The following is a 21998-nucleotide window of genomic DNA, read 5'->3' on the forward strand; positions in this document are numbered from 1 at the left end:
CTGTCAGGGGGATTGGGAGCTGGACACACTTGTTGGCCGGGGGCGGGGTCGCTTCAAGTTATCGTTAAGGGATATCAAGCCATCGAAAGGGGAAGTAGCAGAAATAGAAAGAATGAAAACAAAACAAGCTCTACACTAAAAACACTAAAAAGTGGAGTAAGGCTCACAGACAGTTTCGAAAGCCCTTTATACATCAAGATAAATCAGAGGGCGAACCTCTCACTGTCTCTGATGGTGAGAGAATCAGCACAAAGCACTGGAGCCCAACAGTATATATAAGCTCCTCCACACCTGGTCTGAATCAAGTCCAATCAGCCCCACACACCTGACTCTGCACCCACTTGATTCCCTCACCAGCCTCAGTGAGTAGAAGAGTGAGGGCCATCTTCTCCCCCATTCTTCTGCAATGACCATTTCATTTTCAAAGTTGTCCAATCACCCAAAGTCCAACCGGGTCTCATCAGAGTGTTGTATGAAGCAGCAGTGACCTCCGTAGTCCATTTAGGCGTCAATCCATGGTGATCAAAAAAAACTATGTATGTGTAAGCATGTAAAAAGTCCAGTTTGCAAAGTTATCACCAGCAGTAGTTTGGTTACATCTGCTATTGCACTAATCTCATATAAACAAAAGTGACAGCATCCCACAATTTATGTTATTTTATTTCACTTTTATTTAACCAGGTTGGTCCCATTGAGATTAAGAACCTTTTTTTTCAAGGGAGACCAGGTCAAGACAGGCAGAAGCAAAAACACAAAGTTACTGACAAGAGGCACAAAGAGAGACAAAAATACAATTTACAAAACACTACATTTTACATTTAAATAGAACCATCTGGGAGTCAGTAGTTCAAGCAGCTTGAAAACATCTTACATGTTATCTTATGATCACATGATCTGCTGCTGCAGACTTTGATGTCTTTGATTGGTCGTATGTAGCAGACACTTATTCATGTGAAGGCACTCAAAAAAACTCTGGGCTGCTTCATGGATTTGATGACCAACTTCATGTGACTGTTCAGCGTGACCTCTTGTGTCTGGGTTTAGTGAAGCCAGAGAACTGAAAGATACCCAGAATATGTTTAACTCGCTTCCTAATAAATGCCTCAAGTTTACTTAACTTTAACTGTCTGGTTGGTGGTAGATCAGCAGCGAATGTGTTCTGCAGAATGAATGTATAATGTATATAATGTAAAATGATGGTTCTCTTTCTATTTCAGCCTATAACTGTAAAAATGGCGGCCCAGAAGTCCTGAGGCGCCACCTTGCCTTCCTTCTCAAAAAAAGGGATTAAACTCGCTTTGACAAACTCCAATAACCGTACCCAGGAAAAGGAAGACGCTCACAAAGATGAGCCGAGACCACAGTCCCCCTCGCTGCACAGGATCGGCCTCCTTTTTTGGACCTCGGCGAGCAGACGCTCCCTGTTCACCGTGGCCGTCTCGGTGCTCGCTATCCCACCACTGTTGATAGCTGTAGCCGTCTCTGTGGTTCAGCAGCCTTTCATCGAATCGCTCATGAGAGTCCATGTTTGATTGATCCTCCTTTTCACATTCTGACTGTTTGTGTTTTCTCCTTTGTGGGCGGAGTTGTCGCTCTGAGGTCACAGTGAGGTCGTCTCCTTCCCAGCAGCTCCAGTTGGATTTAGTTTCCTGTTGAAGAGGGTCATTTATGTGTTTGCTTCTTCTAACAACAAAATCTCTGAACTAAAGTAAATAAAGTGTGAAAAATGAACTAATACACGAGTCATTCCTTGCAACCTTCCTGAGAACAAGTCATAACAAAAAAACTTCTGATTTGGGCATCTTTAAAGGATTACTGGTGAAAAAAATACTTGTTTTTAACACACATCTAAAATGATTCCTTTTTTGTTTTTAGCGTTGCAGCTTTCTTGTCCTCACACCTGTTTTGGCTGATTTCTCAGGCCTATCGGGGGGCCTCTCAAATAGCATTCAGGTATGGGTCTGGGTCTGGCCGTCTCCTCCTTCTCCTCTTCATCTTCATCCTCACTGTCATCTTCTTTATAATTCACCCGAGGTCCCCTCTTTGGCCTCAGTGATCTGCTGACAGTTGGTAAAGCATCATCGTCCTCCTGGGAACAGAAACAGAACGTCATTATTGACTTATTTTTCATTGTTTGACTGGATGATTGGGTTTCATTAAATCCAGAATGTGACACATCTGTGTTAATGGCCTAAATGTGCCCTGATGTTGGAGTTTAATGTGTGAGCCGAGTGTCCCTGATGCTCAAAGACTCCAGGCCAGCTGATTGAAGGTTCCACTGGCCTACTTAGGCCAGTTAAAAAACTGCCTTAAACATAAAATATCAGTAACATAAAGTCCATAGTTTCAAATTGTTTTCCTGTGATACGTATTTGTCATAGTTGAAAGGCAGCTTCACTGCTGTCACTCCTGCAAACACGCTCACTACACTCAGATTTTACACTCGGGCACACATCATAGATAAGAGTTTCTGAATCACCGGTTCCTGGACAATGGTTGGGCAAAAGTTAAAATATAAAGAAGAGAAAATACCTTGAAGAGTGAGAGAGAGAGAGTGACAGTATGAAAACCAAAAAGAGAGAAAGTTCCAGCCACACTGGCAAGACCACTGGAGTTGGCTGGAACACGATGCAGCGACATGTGCCGACCAATCAGTTGAGTATGGAGTACAACCACTAGAACTCAACGAGCTAGAAAAAGGTTTTAAATTAATTACTTTTGCATCAGATTGATTCATTTTTCTCTTTTCAAGAGTAAATTCTTGGCTGTGACTTTTCACATTAAAAGTAATGTTACCGAGCCGTAGCTGCAGAGATCCTGAAAAGCCACTGAGCCTCAAATTAAGCTTATTGTCAACCCTGGAAGTAGGAATGTTAAGATTAATATTAAATCAAACTTCTAATGTTAGCTCATATGCGCAGAAGAGAGTTACTGTAAAATCCAGAATATAAGTTGACCCGGTATACAAGACGTAGTCTGTTTTTTTGGGGGGAAAGGTTTAAACTGTGTTGTTCTGATTCTACCTGTTGGGACTGAGGTTTAGTGATGGGAGGTCCTCTTGTGTTGCGAGCTGGTACAGGTTTAGACTTTCTCTTCTCCTCTTCTGGTTCCTCATCCACCTCAGTGGCTGCAGCCTTCACTTTGGATGCCCCTCTGGCTCCTCCCACTTCCTGTTGAGACAGAGACGGGATGTCCTTACTGATACTGACGCTGAGTGTCCTCATTTCAAAAATACAACTTTTTCTTTAACCAATCTTTGCCTCACTACATAACTGTAATTATACTTAAAACAGTTTCATCTTTACACAACACTAGTGGCAACGACTCAGTGAAGGTGCAAACTGAATGGCCTTTATCTCGGCTGACATTTACTCCCCTCGCTAAACCGCCGGTAAATGGCCACTTCTGCTTAACTAGGGATCAAACTGGCCAGCACTTTAGCATGGAAATGAAATGGCACAAGAAGAGGAAATCAGGAGCATAATTGGAGACGCCCTGCTCTGTGTAAAGTGTGTGTCATCAACTTCTTCAAATTGGGCCGTTGAGAGGGCGCTCGCTGGGCCCCGAGGGGTCAAGAAGTGATTGTGGCAAAATTGAGGAGAATCACAGTCCTCCTCCAGCTTAAGACCTGCACACCCCTGGTTAACATGTTCATAGAGGGGGTGAGAGGGGGGAGTAGAGTTTGGGGTTAGAGGAGGATTAGCCCTCCCCTTCACTGCTGTCACGTTTCTCCACTCTGGGGTGAAGAGACTCAACAGAGGAAACAGTAATCATTGTGACCAACGCTCAAGTTGTTGAATGTTCACTGAATATAAAAAAAAAAATGTCCTCTCCAACTGAATCTCGTTTTTATGTTTAAGATTTCATGTTCAGGCTCTGAAACCTCCGATGGAGCAGGTCTGTTCATTACTTCATTACGGTGCTATTGTAATGTGTTAGTTCTAAAGTATTAAGCCATCATCACGTTTTACTGCAGCCCTCCATCCAGACTAAAAAAGATATACTTCTGGCCCCAGACCAGCTTCTCCACAACAACCTCCACAGTATGTGACTCCCAACTTGACTTGGTGTTCAGCTTTTTTTTTTTTGCTTTTCCCAACTGATGACTGACGCTGATGAGGCGGTCCCTGTTGAGCTCTGTAAGGTTGTTCACATGTTTCACCATGAATATTAGTCCGTCTCAATCAATCTAAAAGAGCTCATGTGGATGGAGGCAGGGTTTATGACCGACAGTATACTGCAGTCAGTCTGCAAAAAAAACCTGGAGGACATTATACAACAATTAAATTCCTCCTCCTGCTGTCTTGATATTCTACAAACAGGTTTTTCAAAAAAGTCTCCCAAGTCATGGCTCCAGATCTGTTACAAATTGTAAACCTGTCTCTTCTCTCAGGTGTCTTCCCACAGGCCCTGAAAACAGCAGTCATCAAGCCACTATTAAAAAAGAACAGGCCTATATCAAATCTTCCTTTTTTAAGTAAAATAATCGAAAAAGCTGTTTTTCAACAGTTACATAACTTCTTGACATTGAGCGACTGTTTCAATGTCTTCCAGTCAGGTTTTAGACAAAATCACAGCACTGAGACAGCTCTGGTTAAAGTGTTTAATGACATCCGTTTAAACAGACAGTGGCAGAACCGCAGTCTTAGTTTTACTTGATCTCAGTGCTGCGTTCGACACAGTTGACCACAATATATTACTCGACCGACTAGAAAACTTGATGGGAGTTTCTGGCACAGTACTAAACTGGTTTGAATCCTACTTAAAGGACAGGGACTTCTTTGTGTCTATAGGTAACTTCAAATCTGAGCAAACAAAAATTACTTGTGGAGTTCCCCAAGGTTCCATCCTGGGGCCTCTTCTGTTTAACCTCTACATGCTCCCACTAGCTCAGATTATAAAAAACAATAACATAAGTTATCATAACTACGCAGACGACACACAAATATATATTACAATGTCGCCAGGCAACCATGGTCCCATAAAAGCACTGGGTAAATGCATAGAGCAAGTCAATGAGTGGATGTGCAAAAATTTTCTCCAGCTAAACAAAGACAAAACTGAGGTTGTTGTTTTTGGAGCAAAGGAGGAGCGACTAAGAGTCAGCAATCAGCTTCAGTCAGTAAGACTTAAAACCACAGACCAGGCAAGAAATCTGGGCGTAGTGATGGACTCAGACCTCAATTTTAAAAGCCACATTAAGACAATTACAAAGTCAGCCTACTATCACCTGAAGAACATATCAAGAGTTAGAGGACTTATGACATCAGTCCAGTTCTGAGGTCCTTACACTGGCTCCCAGTCTGTCAGAGAATAGACTTTAAAATCCTGTTGCTGGTTTATAAAGCACTTAAAGGTTTAGGGCCAAAATACATTAATGACCTCCTGATTAATTACAAACCATCCAGATCACTCAGGTCGTCTGGGACAGGTCTGCTCTCTGTCCCCAGAGTCAGAACCAAACATGGAGAAGCAGCACCACACCTGTTTACAGCTGCCTTTCATTAAACAGCTTTAATAAGATTTTAAATTTTAACTCTGCACTGTAACTTTTAACTCTTTTTATATTTTTACTTCATTTATTTCAATTAATTTCATTTGAATTATTTTTATTTGAACATATGTTCAGATTTAATAATTCCAGTGATTTTGAAATGCTCTATTTTAATGTTTCTTTTCTTTCTTCTGTCATGATGCTTTTGATGTCTTGTGTGAAGCACTTTGAATTGCCTTGTTGTTGAAATGTGCTATAGAAATAAACTTGCCTTGCCTTGCAGAGGGAGCGCTAAATATTTTGTCTTCACTCCCAGGCAGCTGTTTCTCCGTCCATCTCAATATACAGGATATGGCTCAGACCAACTTGATGAAAGCTGTACTTGAATGAGTCATGACACAGTTCCTGAAGTGGTGAAATGAACCCAAATGGTTTGAATCTCTGGGTGATATATTATAATCAGGCACAACTGTCTGGTTTGAACATATCTGAGGGGGGAATATTCGCTTGTTGTGGTTAGCCACAAACAAAAAATCCTGTGTCCAACTTAAGCAAGATGGAAAAGCCAAACTTGACTTTGATTTTAGTTATAAGTCAGCTGAGCACTATATGGCCTCTTTCATAGTAGCACGACTGGAACTTCTCACCTTTTCCCTGGTTGTAGGATCTTGCCTCTTTGTGGTGGGCTTTTCAGCAGGGTCTTTAGGCACAGAGAGGTCAAGCTTTCCTTTGACCACACTTCCCAACAGTTTCTTGACATGCAGGTAGTCTGGCTTTTCCTGGTAGTCCATGGTTTTGACATAAAGAAGGAATGCAGCCACCTCATCTGAAGACAGAAACAGAGCGAACTTCAAATAAAAAGTCAAAGATTTAAATCTTACATTTTGAGTAAATCACTGATTGAGCTGTTAATCAACCATCTGATACACGTGTTGCTGTTATCAGGCACTGCACTGATTTTACTAACTGAGACTTAATATTTAATACAAGCACCACCTTCAGTAACGCTGCATCCTCTGTTTTATTATTTCTGGCAGATCTGAGTCATGGAGCAGCACAGGCAAGATGAACCTGAAGGTCTCACTGTCCAGATAATACACCAGTTGGCAATGTTTCTCCCACAGAGGGTAGATTAGGCATGGCACAGCTATGGATATGGATATGCATTTGGTGTGTGTGTGTGTGTGTGTGTGTGTGTGTGTGTGTGTGTGTGTGTGTGTGTGTGTGTGTGTGTGTGGAGGTGTCATACACAGTCAGCTGCTATGCATCACACACTGGCCAGATGACGCGTATGACACATACTGCACTCCAACTTGTATCTCTCTCACACACACACACCGTTGATGCATTCCCTGGCTCTTATCTGAGGCGGGCAGCTGGGCCTCGTCAGCAGAGGAGCACCCGGTCCCAACTATACATCACACACTGTGAGCCTCCACACAGGAGTGACCTCTCCATAAAGAGGAGAGATAAAACACGACAAAGTTTGAAAGGCGTGTCAATGGGACAGCTGTTTTAACAGGTACAAAGTTATTCAGGAGCTTCAGGTAACTGAGGGAGAGGAGGAGTGTCACATCGTAGATCGTCTCGGTTCTGTGGTTCGGGAGAACCCAGATTGAGGCTGTTTTTGAAAACGCCTACTACACAAGTAGAGCGTACTGATTGGACCAGTATGAGAACAAATGTGAAATCTGCAGAATGACAAAAATGTCGTACCGATTCATAAAGATTTCACAGTATGCATCAGAACAGTCCTTTTCACGTATTGTTGTTTCCCAAAATTCAAAGCACCAGGTCAGATATCGAGGAAATAATCACAATCAGACCAAACCACTGCATTTTGAATTATAAAATACTCTAATTGTATTTGCTAATTAGAATACATATATACCATGTTCAATTTGTGTTTTGGATAAAGTTCGAAACATTCCACTATCACTCATTATTTAAATGATCTCTGACCTTTGACCTTGTTCAGAGTTATTTTTCCATGTTACATGTAGCGGAGCACTCGGCGACTCTCTGCTCTGCCTGCACGTAATAAAACTTTAACGGTATACTCTGTCATGTTGAGGATTGTTATTTCCCTTTTTCTTTGGTCTGGTAAATAAATTGCGCACCGGAGCCTAAAAAAAAGTCCGGACATGGCGGGCGGTGCAAGCTGATGTTCACGACCACAATAAAAGCCTCCTACACAGAGCGGACTTCACGTAGCAGATAAAAGTTCTGACTGTAGCCTACATTGAAATGCCACACTGACGCAAAACTACACTTGTGTTACAGGGTTCAGATAAATGCCTGACATTAAAAACAACAGTTTGCACATTTGTCACTAACCCACATTCTGCTCGACTTTTTTTTTTGTCTGATTGACACTGACTAAAAATATTACAATTTTGGAAATTGACAGAAATCCGTCGTAGAGACGGAGAACTTTAATCCCTGCATGTATACAGGACGACACATGTAGAACAGCTCTGGTAGACCCTGTGCATGTCGGCCTGGTTTCTAAATGAGTTTTGGCTCTGGCCTTTCCTCTGGCTCTCCATTAAAAGAGCAGAAGATTAGACACACAGATTCCTCCCCTCTTCTCCACAGGCTTGTCGTCTTATTTCCAATTTTTCTTTTTTCGATTAACCTAAGAAGTGTAAATGATGTCATAAAACCTGAAGAAGCCCTGTGGTCCCTGGCTTACCTGTGCTGGCTCCACTCACAGACAGCTGCTGGACGGAGCCTGGCAGATTATCCATCAGCCTGAGAGAGGAAGAACGAGAAGGAGATAAAGCAGAGATGAAGAGAGTGCTTCTGAACGATGGAGTTCAGGGGTGGCCTGTTGCTCCAGCTACTGTATGTATAAGACCTGTCACACTAAACCCTACAAACAGTGACGAAAATGTACTGTATGTAAAACATGACACAGCATTATGAAAATGTGATTGTAATGACTCAGCACGTTGGGGAAAAGAGAAATGTTAAATAAAACCAGATGTTTTTGGCAAATTAAAGGTATTTATGAACAAAGAAGAACAAATTTTGCTTCAAGAAAAAAGGGGTAAAATGTAACTGTCCTCTGATTGGTTGATTGTTTCACTGCAGCTGCACACTAATCAGGCTTCACCAGAAGAAGCCTAAATAAACTACTTTGGCTTCACTTTTCACATCTGGAGACATATATGTATTTTTTTGAAAGGGATCTATGGCAATGCAATTCATCTGTAGAAAAATAAGCTTGGTAATGGAAATGTTAACATATTTATGGTATTTTGTGGACATATACAAACTCCCCCACAGAGTACCTGGCTAAACATGTCTTCAGCAGAGGTCTCTGCAGTGAAAAATGCTCAAGTGACTTCTTACCTGGCCTTGGCCTCTTGGACCTGCACTGGGTTCTTGAGATCGCTGTCCCACGGCAGAGATCCACATAACCAGTGTAGAAGACAGAAGCCCAAGATCTGGAGGTCACCCCGTCTAGATGGAGCTACATAACGACAGGAAGATGAGGCGGGGAGAGTTTAACATTTAACCTTTACAAGCTGCTTCTAACTTTGACCAATGGATCATTCCTGACTCCCTTATATGTGTCAGTTTGTAAAAGTTTTGTTCAGTTATTTCCTTGGGGAAAAAAAAGATTTCTACAAAAAAATCTAAAATGGTTCAGAAAATTAAAGAAAAAGAAAAAGAAAAATCAGTAGAAAGGTAAGACTTTTCACAAAGACACTCCTAAAATAATTTCTAAATAACAAATCTTTCCCCAGAGGAGTCAAGGTTGGACACGAAGCGGCAGTTTGCAAGGTCAAGTAGAACGGTAACTCACAAATAAGTAAAAAAGTGAAGAAACCCTCTCACAAAGTGTCACCTGACATTTTTTTTCAGATTACAAAAAAAGAAACAATGATTCCATCTTTTGATTTAATATCTGTTCTATAATTTCAGCTATGAAGGAATCACAGTGAGATGACCTACAGTAGAAAAGTAAGAGGATGATAATCAAAGTGGGGGCTGAATTCTGTGAAAATGGATCTTAGTAGTGTCTGAAGCTGTAACCAGCTTTTTTGTATACTTGAAAGTCGGCAGTGTTGAAGTCAAAACCACAAGAGGCGTTTTCTTTCTAATCCCAGTAATGACGTGGAAAAAATAGCAAATCAGTAGGTGGTTTTGATGGGTCTTGATCTAAAATTTTGAGTCCACCCAATGTGAGACTGAGACGAGACCAGGTCAAAATGCTTCCCATTCCAAGACGAGACCTTCAAAAAGTGGTTTCCAGACCGGTCTTGGATGTGCAGCCGACCAATCAATCTGCAGCAACTGTGTGATGCTGTCATGTCAATATGAACCAAGAATATCCGGGGAATGTTTCCAGCACCTTGTTGAATCTGTGCATCAAAGAATTAAGGCAGTTCTGAAGGCAAGAGGGGGTCCAACCCAGTACTGGCAAGGTGTAGCTAATAACGTGGCCGATGAGTGTTTATGTAAGGGCTGCACGTCGGACAGTTCAGGCCTCCACGTCATCCATTAGTTCCTGATAATGGACACCTCGTTGGTCATTATTCTTTGCTTAATGCATTAAGAATGACACTTATGCTGAAAGGCATTAAAATCAGTTCTGTAACAACACTCTGAATACCCTCAGTGCTATTTTATGACTGTAAACAGAAGTATGTCTGTGTATTTTGTACAACGCTTTGGTTAATTCTAATTTCTCAAACACAGAAGAAATCACAGGTAGGACATAGTTTTGATTTCTCATGCACTAAGTTTTCTTTAAGCACACGTCTGGAGTGTGTTTGTGTCTTATAGTGAGTGTGTTTGATTGCAGGGGTCTACATTAACGTGTGAGGTCTATCAATACTTGTCGACCAACTCCATCCAGAGGGGTCGAGCTCGGGGGAGTTTTAGCAGCTCAATACTGTAACGGCCGCCACACGTCTCCGGAGAAATTACCTATCGACTGGCTCCATCAGAGGGGAGAAATCTCCTCCCTGAGCCACAGCACGCATTGATCCTCTCCATCCAACAGGCCGGTCTAAAGAGGAAGCATGGTCACTGCCACGCTGGACCAGATTACATGGAATGGAACGGACTGTTATCTGGTTACAGGTTAACCACATTTCTGTTCATGAAATATGAGTGTCCAAACCCCAAGTTAAGATATCCAGACATAGGAGATATTTTCTTTTTAAAGCAAAGAATAGATGTTTGAGTAATTGTCCCTGAACAAAAAAAACTTCAGGGTAAGCTGGGAAAAACGAAACATGAGAGGGCTAACAGGGCTTTCACACTCCTGAAAAACTCCTGATCTTAGCAGGAGTAGCAAACAGACACATTAATTTACTGGCTTTATCCGGAGTTCCTCCTGCCAGCGTCAATTTTTGTTACGTCACGTCTTGCCTCAGGAGACCCCCCCGCCCACCCCTCCAGTCTGAAAGGCATAGTCTTTGCTGTAAGGTACAAATGTGAACAGCCAGGTCAAGAGAATTTCCTAAAATGATCTAGATATTTTCACTTAAATGATCAAAGTGGACGATTAGAATCGTAAATAAAGATAATGTTGAAGGGGTTTGAGAGGGGCCATGTCCACAGTTGTCCTTAACGGGGATGTTTCTAGCTACGATGTTCCCTGTCGATTTAAACCAATATTAAAATTCAGACAAGTCGGCCACTCTAATGTAAAGAAAAAACTCAGAAAACAGTCAAAACTTCACAATTTATGTAACACACCTTAACATGGGATCACAGCAGCTGAAGCTACACAATGTCAAATTGGTTTGCCGAGTGTGGCTAACGTTTGCATAGCTAGCGATACAAGCCTTCAACCCTCCTTGGAGGTTAACATCCCTGTGGTTATGTGTACAGTATTGCTCGAGTCAAGTCGTTGATTGCTAGATTAACCTGACACGGCCTATGTAGAACTCTATATTTGTCTTTTTAACAAATCTACAGTGTCATTTAACCAGCATTGCTTGTCTGAATTAGCTAGTAGCTAGCACTAGCTAGTAATGCCACCTAGTGAAGATGACGATGCTTAATTACGCAAATCCCTTGTCCTTCCATGTTGGTATTTTACAACTTTGAAGGTATGAAATCATGTTGAGGTCCAGGCACCTTTTTCAAAATGATCAATGTGTCTTTGAAATGTGGTATTGATGAATAATTCATTATATCTCTGTGTAAAGCAGGTTAGGCCACAACGTCAACTCTAGGTTTCCTCCAAGTATGTCACTGTCTGTTACACTACATCTGAGCAACTCTGATGATGAATGAAAGGTCTTGTTGCCCTTGTGGGATTAAAGTATGCGTTCACTCAGCATTACAGCGGGGGCTTCCTATTGTTGTAAATAATTACACAACTCTTCATTGCTACTGAGAGGCTGTTAGAGGAGAATAAAGATGAAAAATACATGTGATACTGACACTGGAAAAAAAGTGTTGCAACTCCCAGAGCAACATAATAGATTAACAATTAAAAAGATCAACAACTACATTTAGCACTGCTGCCCTCTGTGCGTGCTTTGGGCACCTTATCGCAGCTCATAATAGTGCTGTGTGTGTGTCTGCTCTTCTGTATTTAATGTGTTTTGCCCTCACATGAGGGGAGACAAAGGACAGTGGAGCAGAGAGATATGCATGTGCATACGCACTTAAACAGCTCTCAAAGGGAAGTTCCTTGAAAAACACACATGCACATACAATCACACACACACACACACACACTGCTTACATGTTCTCTACATGCTTTAGACAGGGAGGTGAGGCAGCGGCGGTGTTGTTGTTAATTATCTCCTATTGTTATTCAGATTCCCTAAAGCATGCTGCAGTGTCACACTCTTAACCCTTGTGCTTCACAGTCTTGTCGTTCAGAGCCGGTCTTCTGTCCGCTGGACGCCCACCGAATAGTGGTAATTACACCGTTTAGCTCGCAGTTCAAAGGCCTGCCAGTCGGCAGCTGCATTCAACCAAACCTCACCATGGCAACCTGTCAACATCTTTATAGGGATTGGTGCCATCAGGTCAGGAAAGGGTAGATAAGGGTCTCGTCCTCTGTCATAATCTCCGTGCAAAGTGGAAAGTACACTCATCTGTTTTAAAGCAGGTGTTTGTGGCCTCGTCAAATGAAGCTCAAAATAGAAAAAATGCATCACAATTTGGATTTTCAGTTGTTTTCAGATGACAATATGAACATGTTTTCTTTCCAAAGCTGGAGGTGTGTACAGTTTTTTAAAAGACTGATGTAATCGATGACTGGATTTATGTTTAAACAATGCTCATCTCTTTCGGTTTTACCACGTTTTCAAGGTTCTTATTATCAGTGTCGGTGGTACCACGCTTAAAAAGTAATCTGTTAGGGCGCGGTCACACTAATTTCCATTTTGCCCTGTTAGTGTTTCTGTTCTACTTCTGGTCAGGTAGCCGGGTACCAGATGAAGGTTAACATCCAGCTGTGTCAGTGTGCATGGGTATCTAGCTAATTCAACTAGCAACACAGCAGAGAAGACAGCGTATCCCTGATCTGTTGATTGCTTTGGGGTGTAAAAAAGGGTCAAGAACAACATCATGATGAAATGTTAGTTCAAGAGCCTGTGTTGTCATGTTTTCATTGAAACAGCTGTGGCTTATACCGTATTCCTCTGCCCAGCTCATTTTTCTGATTGTTATCATAGTAAAGGTTATCAGGTTTGTTATTCCTGTTATTAGGCTGCAGAGTGACAGATTATGGGCTGTAATCTAGGCTATGCAATGACAGTAGTGTCTGTACATACAATTTTAATTGAGTAATCTGACATGTTACTTTTTTTAGGACATAATGCAGTGACTTTATGAGTTACTTTTTAATGGCATAATCTTGTAAATTAGAAAAAGGAGGTTGTTATACGCACATCAGCAGACTGAGGAACGGGGGGCGGGGGCATAGGTATACATTTCAACACCTATTGGTTGATAGGCTCTATGTTAGCAAGTGTGGTCAAACATAAAAAAAAGTCCCAAGGTGAAAGCCATTTAGAGATGATCATTATAGATGTCTTTAACCTTTGGACATTTAAAAAAAAAAAATCACCTGAAGAAGACCTCTGGTCGAAACGTTGTGATTAATAAAACCCTTTTTTGTGGCATTTGAGCATAATCTTGTAAATTCACAAGTTTTAACTTTTTAAAGCAACGTTACCATGGCGCTGGTAGCATAGTGTTTAGTGTGCATGGAGGCTGTAGTCCTCTGGGTGGGCCGCCCAGGTTCTGGACTGTAGCCCCTTTCCCGCATGTCGTTCCCCGGTCTCTCTCTCTCCCTGATTTTTCTGACTCAATCCAATGTCCTATCTCTACGATAAAGGCACAGAAAGCCCCAAAACAAAATAAAAAGTAACGTTACCCAACACTGCCTATGAGAGCACATTTCTTCATTCAGGGTAGTGAAAGGTGAATTCTCTCACTCTTTCCCTTCTCCATCCTCAATCATATTAAAATTGACTTTCATCTCATAGTTATTGCTGACGGGGACATTTTTCTGGCCCTCTTTTACTCATCGATCCTGTTGATAGAAACACTACCGAGGCGATTAGGCAGTCTGAACCATGCTAACTCACAGTATCGAACCGGAGGAGGAGTGGAGTTGGCCTGTGTGGAAGCTCACAGAGGTTATCTGTGGCTTGGTGCCTCGCTCTAACCAAACATCAAAGCTCTTAATTAATGGGGGATGAATACACGATGCAGGTTATGACTTCAGCTAATTAGGGAATTGTTAAACAGAGACGGTACCGGGGAATTCAGGAGGGGCTGCGGATGGAGAATCGATGGTCAATGAAGAGAGGGAGCATGTAGGCAATTTGCCAGTTAATGTGTTCCCAATATCAGCCGAGGGAGGCAGAGGGTGGCGGGGCAGGGAGGCTATTTTACATGTATTGACAAAGCAAGACTGGGAACTAAATGGGACACAGTCCATTGCAGTGTTGAAATAAATACTGTCAACATGTATACATTTTTGCTATAGTGTCATTCACTATTACTCAACACCAGAATCAAAACTCTTCTTAGTGAAATCAGCAGTTTGAGACAAATCAGAGAATATCTTTGTTCTAGTTGTTATGTGTAGTTGTTGTGTGTGCAGATGTTTAGTCCTGGCACCTACAATGACATATCCTCTGTGACTTGGTAAGGGGAAAAAAATAAGCCATTGGGGAAAATATGCCATTCAGTTGAGCTGCTGATTGACATGTGAGTCATATTTTCAGTTTAACTTTGATGGGAGTATTTTTTATGTTTGAGAGAACTGCGCATGCATTGTTTCACAGCATGCCATGAAGCAGCTAACTGTCTACCTCACTGTTGTTCCCTTAAGAGGGGAAAAATAACACTCAAAGATGGCTGCCTGTAGCAGCATTGCCACAGGACAAATGCTGCCTTCATGTGCTCCTGGGAAATATCGCATTTACTTTATGAAAGAGTTATGAGCATAAACGGCCCTCTGGTCGTAATAACGAGTGGGAAATTGGGAAATATTATATATTATTATATAATTTTGATAATACTCAAGTTGCTGAGTTGTAACTTTTGTATTGACTTTTCATGGGAGAATGGTAGAAAGTTTAGAAAGAGTGTCAACAATAGACGGTAAAAAATTATAGATGTTGTAAATAGAAGCTAACATTTATTTTTAGTGTTCTATTAGCAGTAACAAGCAGGCACGCCTTAACTATAAATCATGCCAATTGAGTATATTAACATTGATAATGACGTTTACCTGAAGCTCATTTTTTGTTCTTCTTTCTGCACGAGTACTTGAATGCGTGCATGCCGTTTTAACGACTGTACAACTGGCAGTTACAATGTTTCTAAGGAGCACGTGAAGGCAGCAATTATCTCTGTTCATGAACCACACCTCTACTTGCTCATGCATTTTAGAGCTTACCAAGACCTTTGTGGGCATCAAGGCTGGTGTACTCCATGGTTCCGTTGTGGCCCTTCTTGGGGTTTTCTTTGTATTCTTTGTGGTCCCCATCAGGACAGTATCTGTAAGACAGCCCATAGTCTGCCAGGTAGACCTAAAACACACAACCGGAAACACATATACACACTCATTTGAGCAATTATTTCAAAGTCATTCAACTGATAGAGTGAATACTTTTGTCATCTTAAAGAAATAACCCTGATTAAAACAGATACCTGATAACTTTGTGTTCTGTAATGTGCAAGTGTATACTGTAGAGTACAGCAGACCTCACCCCCGTGCACATGCAGGATTATTTGCGGTGATCAGCTGTGGACTAACCTGTTCAGGGTCTCTGTAACCCAGCATGAGGTTGGCAGCTTTAATGTCTGCATGAACGTACTCATGTTCATGAATATATTCCAGAACGGACACCTGGTACAAACAGAAACAGAGACACTTATAATGAGGAGTTTGTGAAGGTGTTTGAGTGGCTGCACAATATCCAGATATGTTCTGTTACCCTCATGGTTTAAAGAGGTCGTTTTCTGTTTAAGTGGCATTTGACCCTGGGTTTTTGTTTTTTTATCTGGACTACACGAGCTCGAGCTCCATCCAGATGCTTTGAACAACAATCAATGAACAAAAAAAAAAAAAAACAGGGTTGTCCTTTTACTCCATGAGGATGAGCTCACCAGTCCTTGGCTAAGTTGCAGCACGGTGGCCTTCTTCAGACGACCTCCGTTTTTCTCACAGACTTTCTGAAGGTCACTGCCCAGACGGTCCATAGCCATGAAACGATACCTGCAGAAGAGAGAACAAAAACATGTGTTTTTCAAGTTTCTTAAACCCCTCCCAGTTTCTAATTCCTGATTAGAAAACAGTTGTGTTCAAACAGCCTTGCAGTACATGTTATGGTGGAATGTTATCATTAACTTTGTGTGCTTTCAATTGATGTCCTATTTTTTACCAAGTCTCCAGAAGTATCGATCTGACCCATAGACTGTTTATCAAGAAGGACAAAGCAACAGCAGCCTTTCAAGTGAAGCCAAAATATTTAGAGCTCCCCCTATTGACTGACTGCAGTATAGGTCATAAGTCCTGCCTTCTCCATGTTAACAGATGGGAAAAAGGTCAAACTATAAAGTTAAAATACACATAAAAAATGTTTGTCAGACCTGGATTCTATCATTATAGTTACTTCCTATCATTCTGATTATTAGTTTAATCTATGCTAAGAAGAGTGGGTAAACATCACTATCAACAGCTCTGTTGACAAATGTGGCTCCTGGCACAGTTCTTCACCAGAGCCAAACCAGTCAACTCTCTGGTTTGGCCGGCCAGCTCCCTACTGCACAAACAAATTAATATTTTTCCACATGACATACCAGCATTTAAAAAAAAAAAATACATTACCTGAGGTTATTATGTTCAGCAAGCCCTGACCCCCAGTATGTCGGGATGCCAAGGAAGTCCAGCTTCCTGCTTGTCTTCCATTTCTGCACTGTTATGACAAAAAAAGAAAAAGTAATGTCAAGTTGTGTTGGTACATCTCTATTTTCAAACCCTTAAATTATATTTCTGAATAGACTGAATAACAGGAGTCAAACCACCAGCTACATTAAACTCAGAGTCACAACGGATGTATTGAAGAAGCAGAAACCTGTGGACCATGGAGTTGTACTAAAAAAACATTTAAAGGGAATGGCTGGCAACTATACAAACTTTTGATGAGAGTCTGATGGTACCATAACCTTGAACTAACCCCAGGCGAAACACCTCCTCAATTCTAAGAGTTTTCTGAACAAAGGCCCTCAAATTCTGTGGAAGGAAGCTGAAGTTTTGTCCAAAATTCCAAATTGTCCTTGAAAGGGTATTAAAGCATATGTGCAAATATCAATCTTACAATATTGAGGATGAAAACAACTGCAAACACACACAGACACACACACACACACACACAGACAAAGCAGTAGGCCTGGCTCGGGGCTCTATGGCGGCTGGCCTGACTGGCGCTCAACCAGGCTGGCAGGTGGTCAGGGGCTCAGCGGAGGCCCGGCCATCATTACGTGTGAGTGGCTCCCTCTCATAACGAAGGCGTTGGAGAGCTCAGACAAGCACGGAGAGGGGGGGCTAACTGCCACCGAGGTGCATGTTTGCTTTGGCTTATTATTAATTACGGTGCGGCAGGCAGCTAAGCCTCTGTGTCTGCGGCCACTTCATCAGTCAAACACACTCGTGCTCCGGCGAGCTGCCGTGGCGCTGGACGGGAGGTGCTACTCACTGCTCTCTGGTTTGGCTGCCCTCTGGTAGAACTTGAGCTCCGAAAACAGGGGGCCATTCTCCTGGTACTCCTGCACATAGAAGCACACATACATTATTAAATACCTCTTATCCCTGATTAAAGAAGCACAAGGCTTGACAAAAAAGAAACATGTCTGGTATTTAAGTCTTAGCAGATTAGAAATGATATGTTTTTCTATTTGTGTAACTAAAACTGGAGGCGCATCATGTTCTTTCATCGAGCTAAGGGGATTCAAACCTTGGCTCTATGTCTATATTTTTTGAAGTCTAAATAACTGAAATAATAATAATACAGAAATAAATCTATCTCCTGCTGCAGTCTTGTTCTGATCAATCAGCCACCTCTGATGATTTTGCATGAAAAATGTACACAATTATCTCACGTCATGTTTGATGAAGCTAGAACTAAAAAAAAAGGAAACATCACTTTGCTTTAGACATTTTACACTTCCATGTATTGTTGTCTGTAACCATGGTAACAACGGCAGAGTGCAGAGAGAGCATTGAACAGTTTTGTCTAAAACAGGTCTCAGATTAAAAAATACTTTGTGGACAGTTTATCAACACACCAAATGATCAGATACTCTGAAGCCTCTATTCTGATGATACATGTAAACATGAAACACATGGTTAAAAAAATGACATCACAAAACATCAACCATGGGATTATAAGACCCTGCTTAACATAGATAGGGTGTCTGTGATTGTGCAGAACAGATTCACTCACCACTTTTATGACAAAGTCCGTGTCTGCTGCAACGGGGCGGTCTACATCCTGGGAGGCTTTGAGACAACAGGAGACAGTGAGGGAAAGTACAGACAAATGCAGGCTACAAAGATGTGAAACCTTTCTTCTTCTTTTTTTATGGATGTGTAAACTGGAATAGTAGCTGATTGTTAATGTCTTCAGACATTAAAGAGAAAATGTTGCTCAACAAGCTGGAGGGTTGAAACAAACCTTAGAAATCAGATCGGATCAAAAAGCTTTACAATCAAGATGAACCCTGATCAATCAGAGTATAGGCACTCTGAAATAACATTTGATTTAGTTGGTTAGCATGTATCTACTTATTTACATTTTATGGGACAGATTGTATATTTAAAGGGTGTGTTATAAGGGAAATAATTCCTATTACCGAGATAGATCAGTCCAAAGCCCCCTTGACCGATGATTTCCCCAAGTCTCCATTTCTTCTTCTCAGTGTCCGTCAGTATGAAGCCCTCTGGGAGCGGTTTGGGTAACGCTGTCTTTTTTGGTGCCATAAAAACTGCACAAACTCAAGGAACTGTGTGGAAGAAATATTTTTATGAAAACCAAGGACAAGTATGAATGTAATGTCAGTAAGTTATTTAAGCAAACCTGGTTCAAATAGTGAAGAGGCCAAGTGGAACATAATGCTATGTACCATTATACCGCCAGTTCTAATATAGAAACAATGTCATAGGTGACAATATTGTTGGAAGCAGACTCTGACTCTGAGTGTCATCATAAATCATATATAAGATAGAAAATATGAGACAAAATTTATTAGGAATAACTATAAAATGACATATTTAAATGTTTTGGTGGACTTACTTAAAAAATGACAGACTTTGATATACATACCTTTTGAATTTTTGTTTCAATTTTCAATTTACATGTGAAACTACATGTGTGTTTAAGTGTGAAAAATTCAAAAAATGAAAATGGTATTGATAAAAAATGTTGCTTAATTGAAATTAATAACTATCTGTGAACATCCTGTCCAAATTTGGTGAAATTCTGATTCTGATTCCCAGAGATACATGTGATAAGGCTAGAGCTGTCCCTTTTGGAGAAGCCCTAATTTGACCTATTTTCGTTTTTTGGTAAGATGCATAAAACGTCCAAAAAAAGTTATTTTGCAGTAAAAAAAAATTATACAACCATCCGTTTCATAAACTAGACATGTTCAAGTTATGAGAAAATATGGTTGTGCTTTGTTCTACCTCGGGTAGGGGTCTCTCAACTTTTAGGGGCCCAAGTTCCTCTACTACATGGAAACATCTGTCAGCTTGAAGTCATTACACAGCACACACTGTAAATGATCTGGTAACTGTCTTTATGAGAGGGGTGGTACTGGTATCTATAGTAACAGTCGTTATTAGCAACACACTTACTTCATAATCACATATTTTATCTTTATTTGAGTGACGTCAGGATAAACAAATCAATGTCTGGTTTGTGTGCTCTATGACTGACAAGTCATGATTGAATCACTGCCTGGTTGGCTAACTTAGATAAACAAAAATAAAACAAATAAAATATAAACAAATGGTTTGCGATGTAACATTATATTAGGTTTAATTGACGACGCTGGAATTTTGCCTGCAACCAAAACCCCGTAAAACGAGAGGAAGTTAAAATATAAATAACTCTGCTGTTCAGCATGTAGTAGTTCTACCAGCTACAGGAAGCTAATGTTATTTATCATGCTCATACATACAGCGACCTCCGGAGATAACTCAAGCAGTAGTACGTCGTCAGTGGACCTTTTCGTGGAGAAACATACCGACGAACTGCCCTTATTTATACTTTAAAGAGAACAATCTCCCCGAGTCTCTTCCCCTGTCGTCCAGTGTAAAACAAAAACAAAAACCGAAACCACTTCCTGAAAGTTGTCCCTCCCCGCTACGCCCCACAGCCAATGGCGTGAGGGGAAAAGTTTCTCAACAGTCCAATGACCAATAGGAGGAGCAGAGGAAGCGGAAGTGTCAGTATTATTCTCTCAGCAAATGTCATTTATTAATAAGGCATTTAAAGATAACTCTGCATTAGCTCTTCTAAACCACGGGCTTCTTATAAAACAACATATTTTCAATTAGTTGATTAGGTCATACTTACAGTAAAATTCAAAGGCAGAGTAGTTTAAAATCAGTTTTAAACAGACCCAAAATGAAATATGGCAGTACTCTTGCCAATTTGCTAAAATAGAATGAATATAAGGAGTGAATGTAAACTCTAGCTTCACTAGTGAAACCAATGAATTAGTGCATTTAAACTGTATTGGTTTTGTTGGTATGTAAGTCTATTTCTTACTTTATTTATCTTAACAGTTTATACTGTATGTCATCATTACGGTCACATGAGGCTCCAACAAAGATGGCAAGGGGAGAAAACAATCTGAATTCATTCTATATGAGCTGTTTACCACCCAGGGGAACAATTGATCCTGGTGTTGAGGACTGCAGCATGCTAAAAGTAGACGGAATTTAAAAGAAAATAAACTAATGTGGGATTTCTTCTCTATTTCTCAAACATCCTGATCTTCAAAATATCATCCATTAAATCTGATCAAATTCAGTGTTGAGTGGTAAGATTAGCAAAACCTCTTCAACGTAATGTTTTTTTTTCATTCTATGCCATGATCCCTGAACTCATTCAACTGTTCACACAGTGACATTAGCAGTGATCCTCCATCTACCTTGTTTCATTTAAAAACACCACTGAATCATTGAAAGTCAAAAGATTCATCTCATATACTCATATTTACTCACCCAAAGTTTCATAGGCCGTTCTTTTATTCATCTTTCATTTTATTTAGTTTAAAATAAATACTTTATACAGCTGCTCTGTGTCCTTCACTTGCAGTATGATGCAAGTATAAAAAAAGAGTCTTTCATTTATTTTATTCATTAATTTAATCATTCAGAAACATTCAAAATATGTTTTCATCAAAAGGCCTAATTATTGCTTTAGAGTCCCTGCTGTTGAATAGATATGGTTCCTCCTCCTTGAAAGAGAAAATCTGACCCTGCTGAAAGCAAAATATAGTTTCATACTGATCCAAGTGCGTTGAATACTCGAATGTGCTCAACTGTACTCAAATGTAGTCAATAAGGGCAGCCGATGTTAGCAGCAACATGCAGTAAAATGGAAGCAGAGGTAGTGCTGGATCCTGACATGGGGCCTCTTGTATACTGCTTATTCAACTTACTTACTCAAATCAATACCAGTTTGTTTCAGGAATTCTGGCGTCCCTGTTGTAACCCAGCTTGATCTCCGTTTTGCTGTACAACATGGTCAATACCCCGCCTGCCTAATGAACACAGGCTTCAGGAACAAGTGTAAAGCCAGGAGCCGGTGGTGGACAGGAACTCACGCACTTCTCCCCACTCATCGCTCCCAATCAAGCTTGTTTTATTCGGATGAAAGGGGGGAGAAAATGCCTTCTCTTGTTGTTCCTGTCGGCGTGCACCTGCAGTGAGCCTATCGATCTGCAGACACCCCTCAGGGCCTAATTTAAGACTCAAGGATTCTGCTTT

The 21998-nt window shown here is 40.9% G+C and overlaps 2 protein-coding genes across 3 annotated transcripts in view; one reads left to right on the forward strand and one right to left on the reverse strand.

The window, feature by feature from the left end:
* fancl (FA complementation group L) overlaps nt 1-1728 on the forward strand; it is a 32521-nt gene extending 30793 nt beyond the window's left edge. The window contains exon 14 of the mRNA XM_061040815.1: nt 1218-1728. Within this exon, the coding sequence (XP_060896798.1) occupies nt 1218-1253 (36 nt within the window). The 3' untranslated portion in view covers nt 1254-1728. The remainder of the gene's footprint in view (nt 1-1217) is intronic.
* vrk2 (VRK serine/threonine kinase 2) lies at nt 1275-20330 on the reverse strand. Of its 2 annotated transcripts, none has more exons than XM_061040813.1 (14): nt 20186-20330; nt 18851-19000; nt 18442-18497; nt 17695-17764; nt 16827-16914; nt 16106-16214; nt 15753-15845; nt 15393-15525; nt 8852-8972; nt 8190-8248; nt 6142-6320; nt 3024-3170; nt 1901-2089; nt 1275-1649 (listed from the first exon to the last, which is right to left on the reverse strand). In XM_061040813.1, the coding sequence occupies exons 2-14, from the start codon at nt 18975-18977 to the stop codon at nt 1275-1277; spliced, it is 1746 nt and encodes a 581-aa protein (XP_060896796.1). In that variant the 5' UTR covers nt 18978-19000; nt 20186-20330. The 2 variants fall into 2 exon arrangements, with proteins under 2 accessions (XP_060896796.1, XP_060896797.1); XM_061040814.1 differs by having other exon boundaries at nt 20180-20330.
* Nucleotides 20331-21998: the final 1668 nt, after the last annotated feature.

This window comes from Labrus mixtus, chromosome 6 (assembly GCF_963584025.1).
Source record: "Labrus mixtus chromosome 6, fLabMix1.1, whole genome shotgun sequence".
NCBI lineage: Eukaryota > Metazoa > Chordata > Actinopteri > Labriformes > Labridae > Labrus > Labrus mixtus.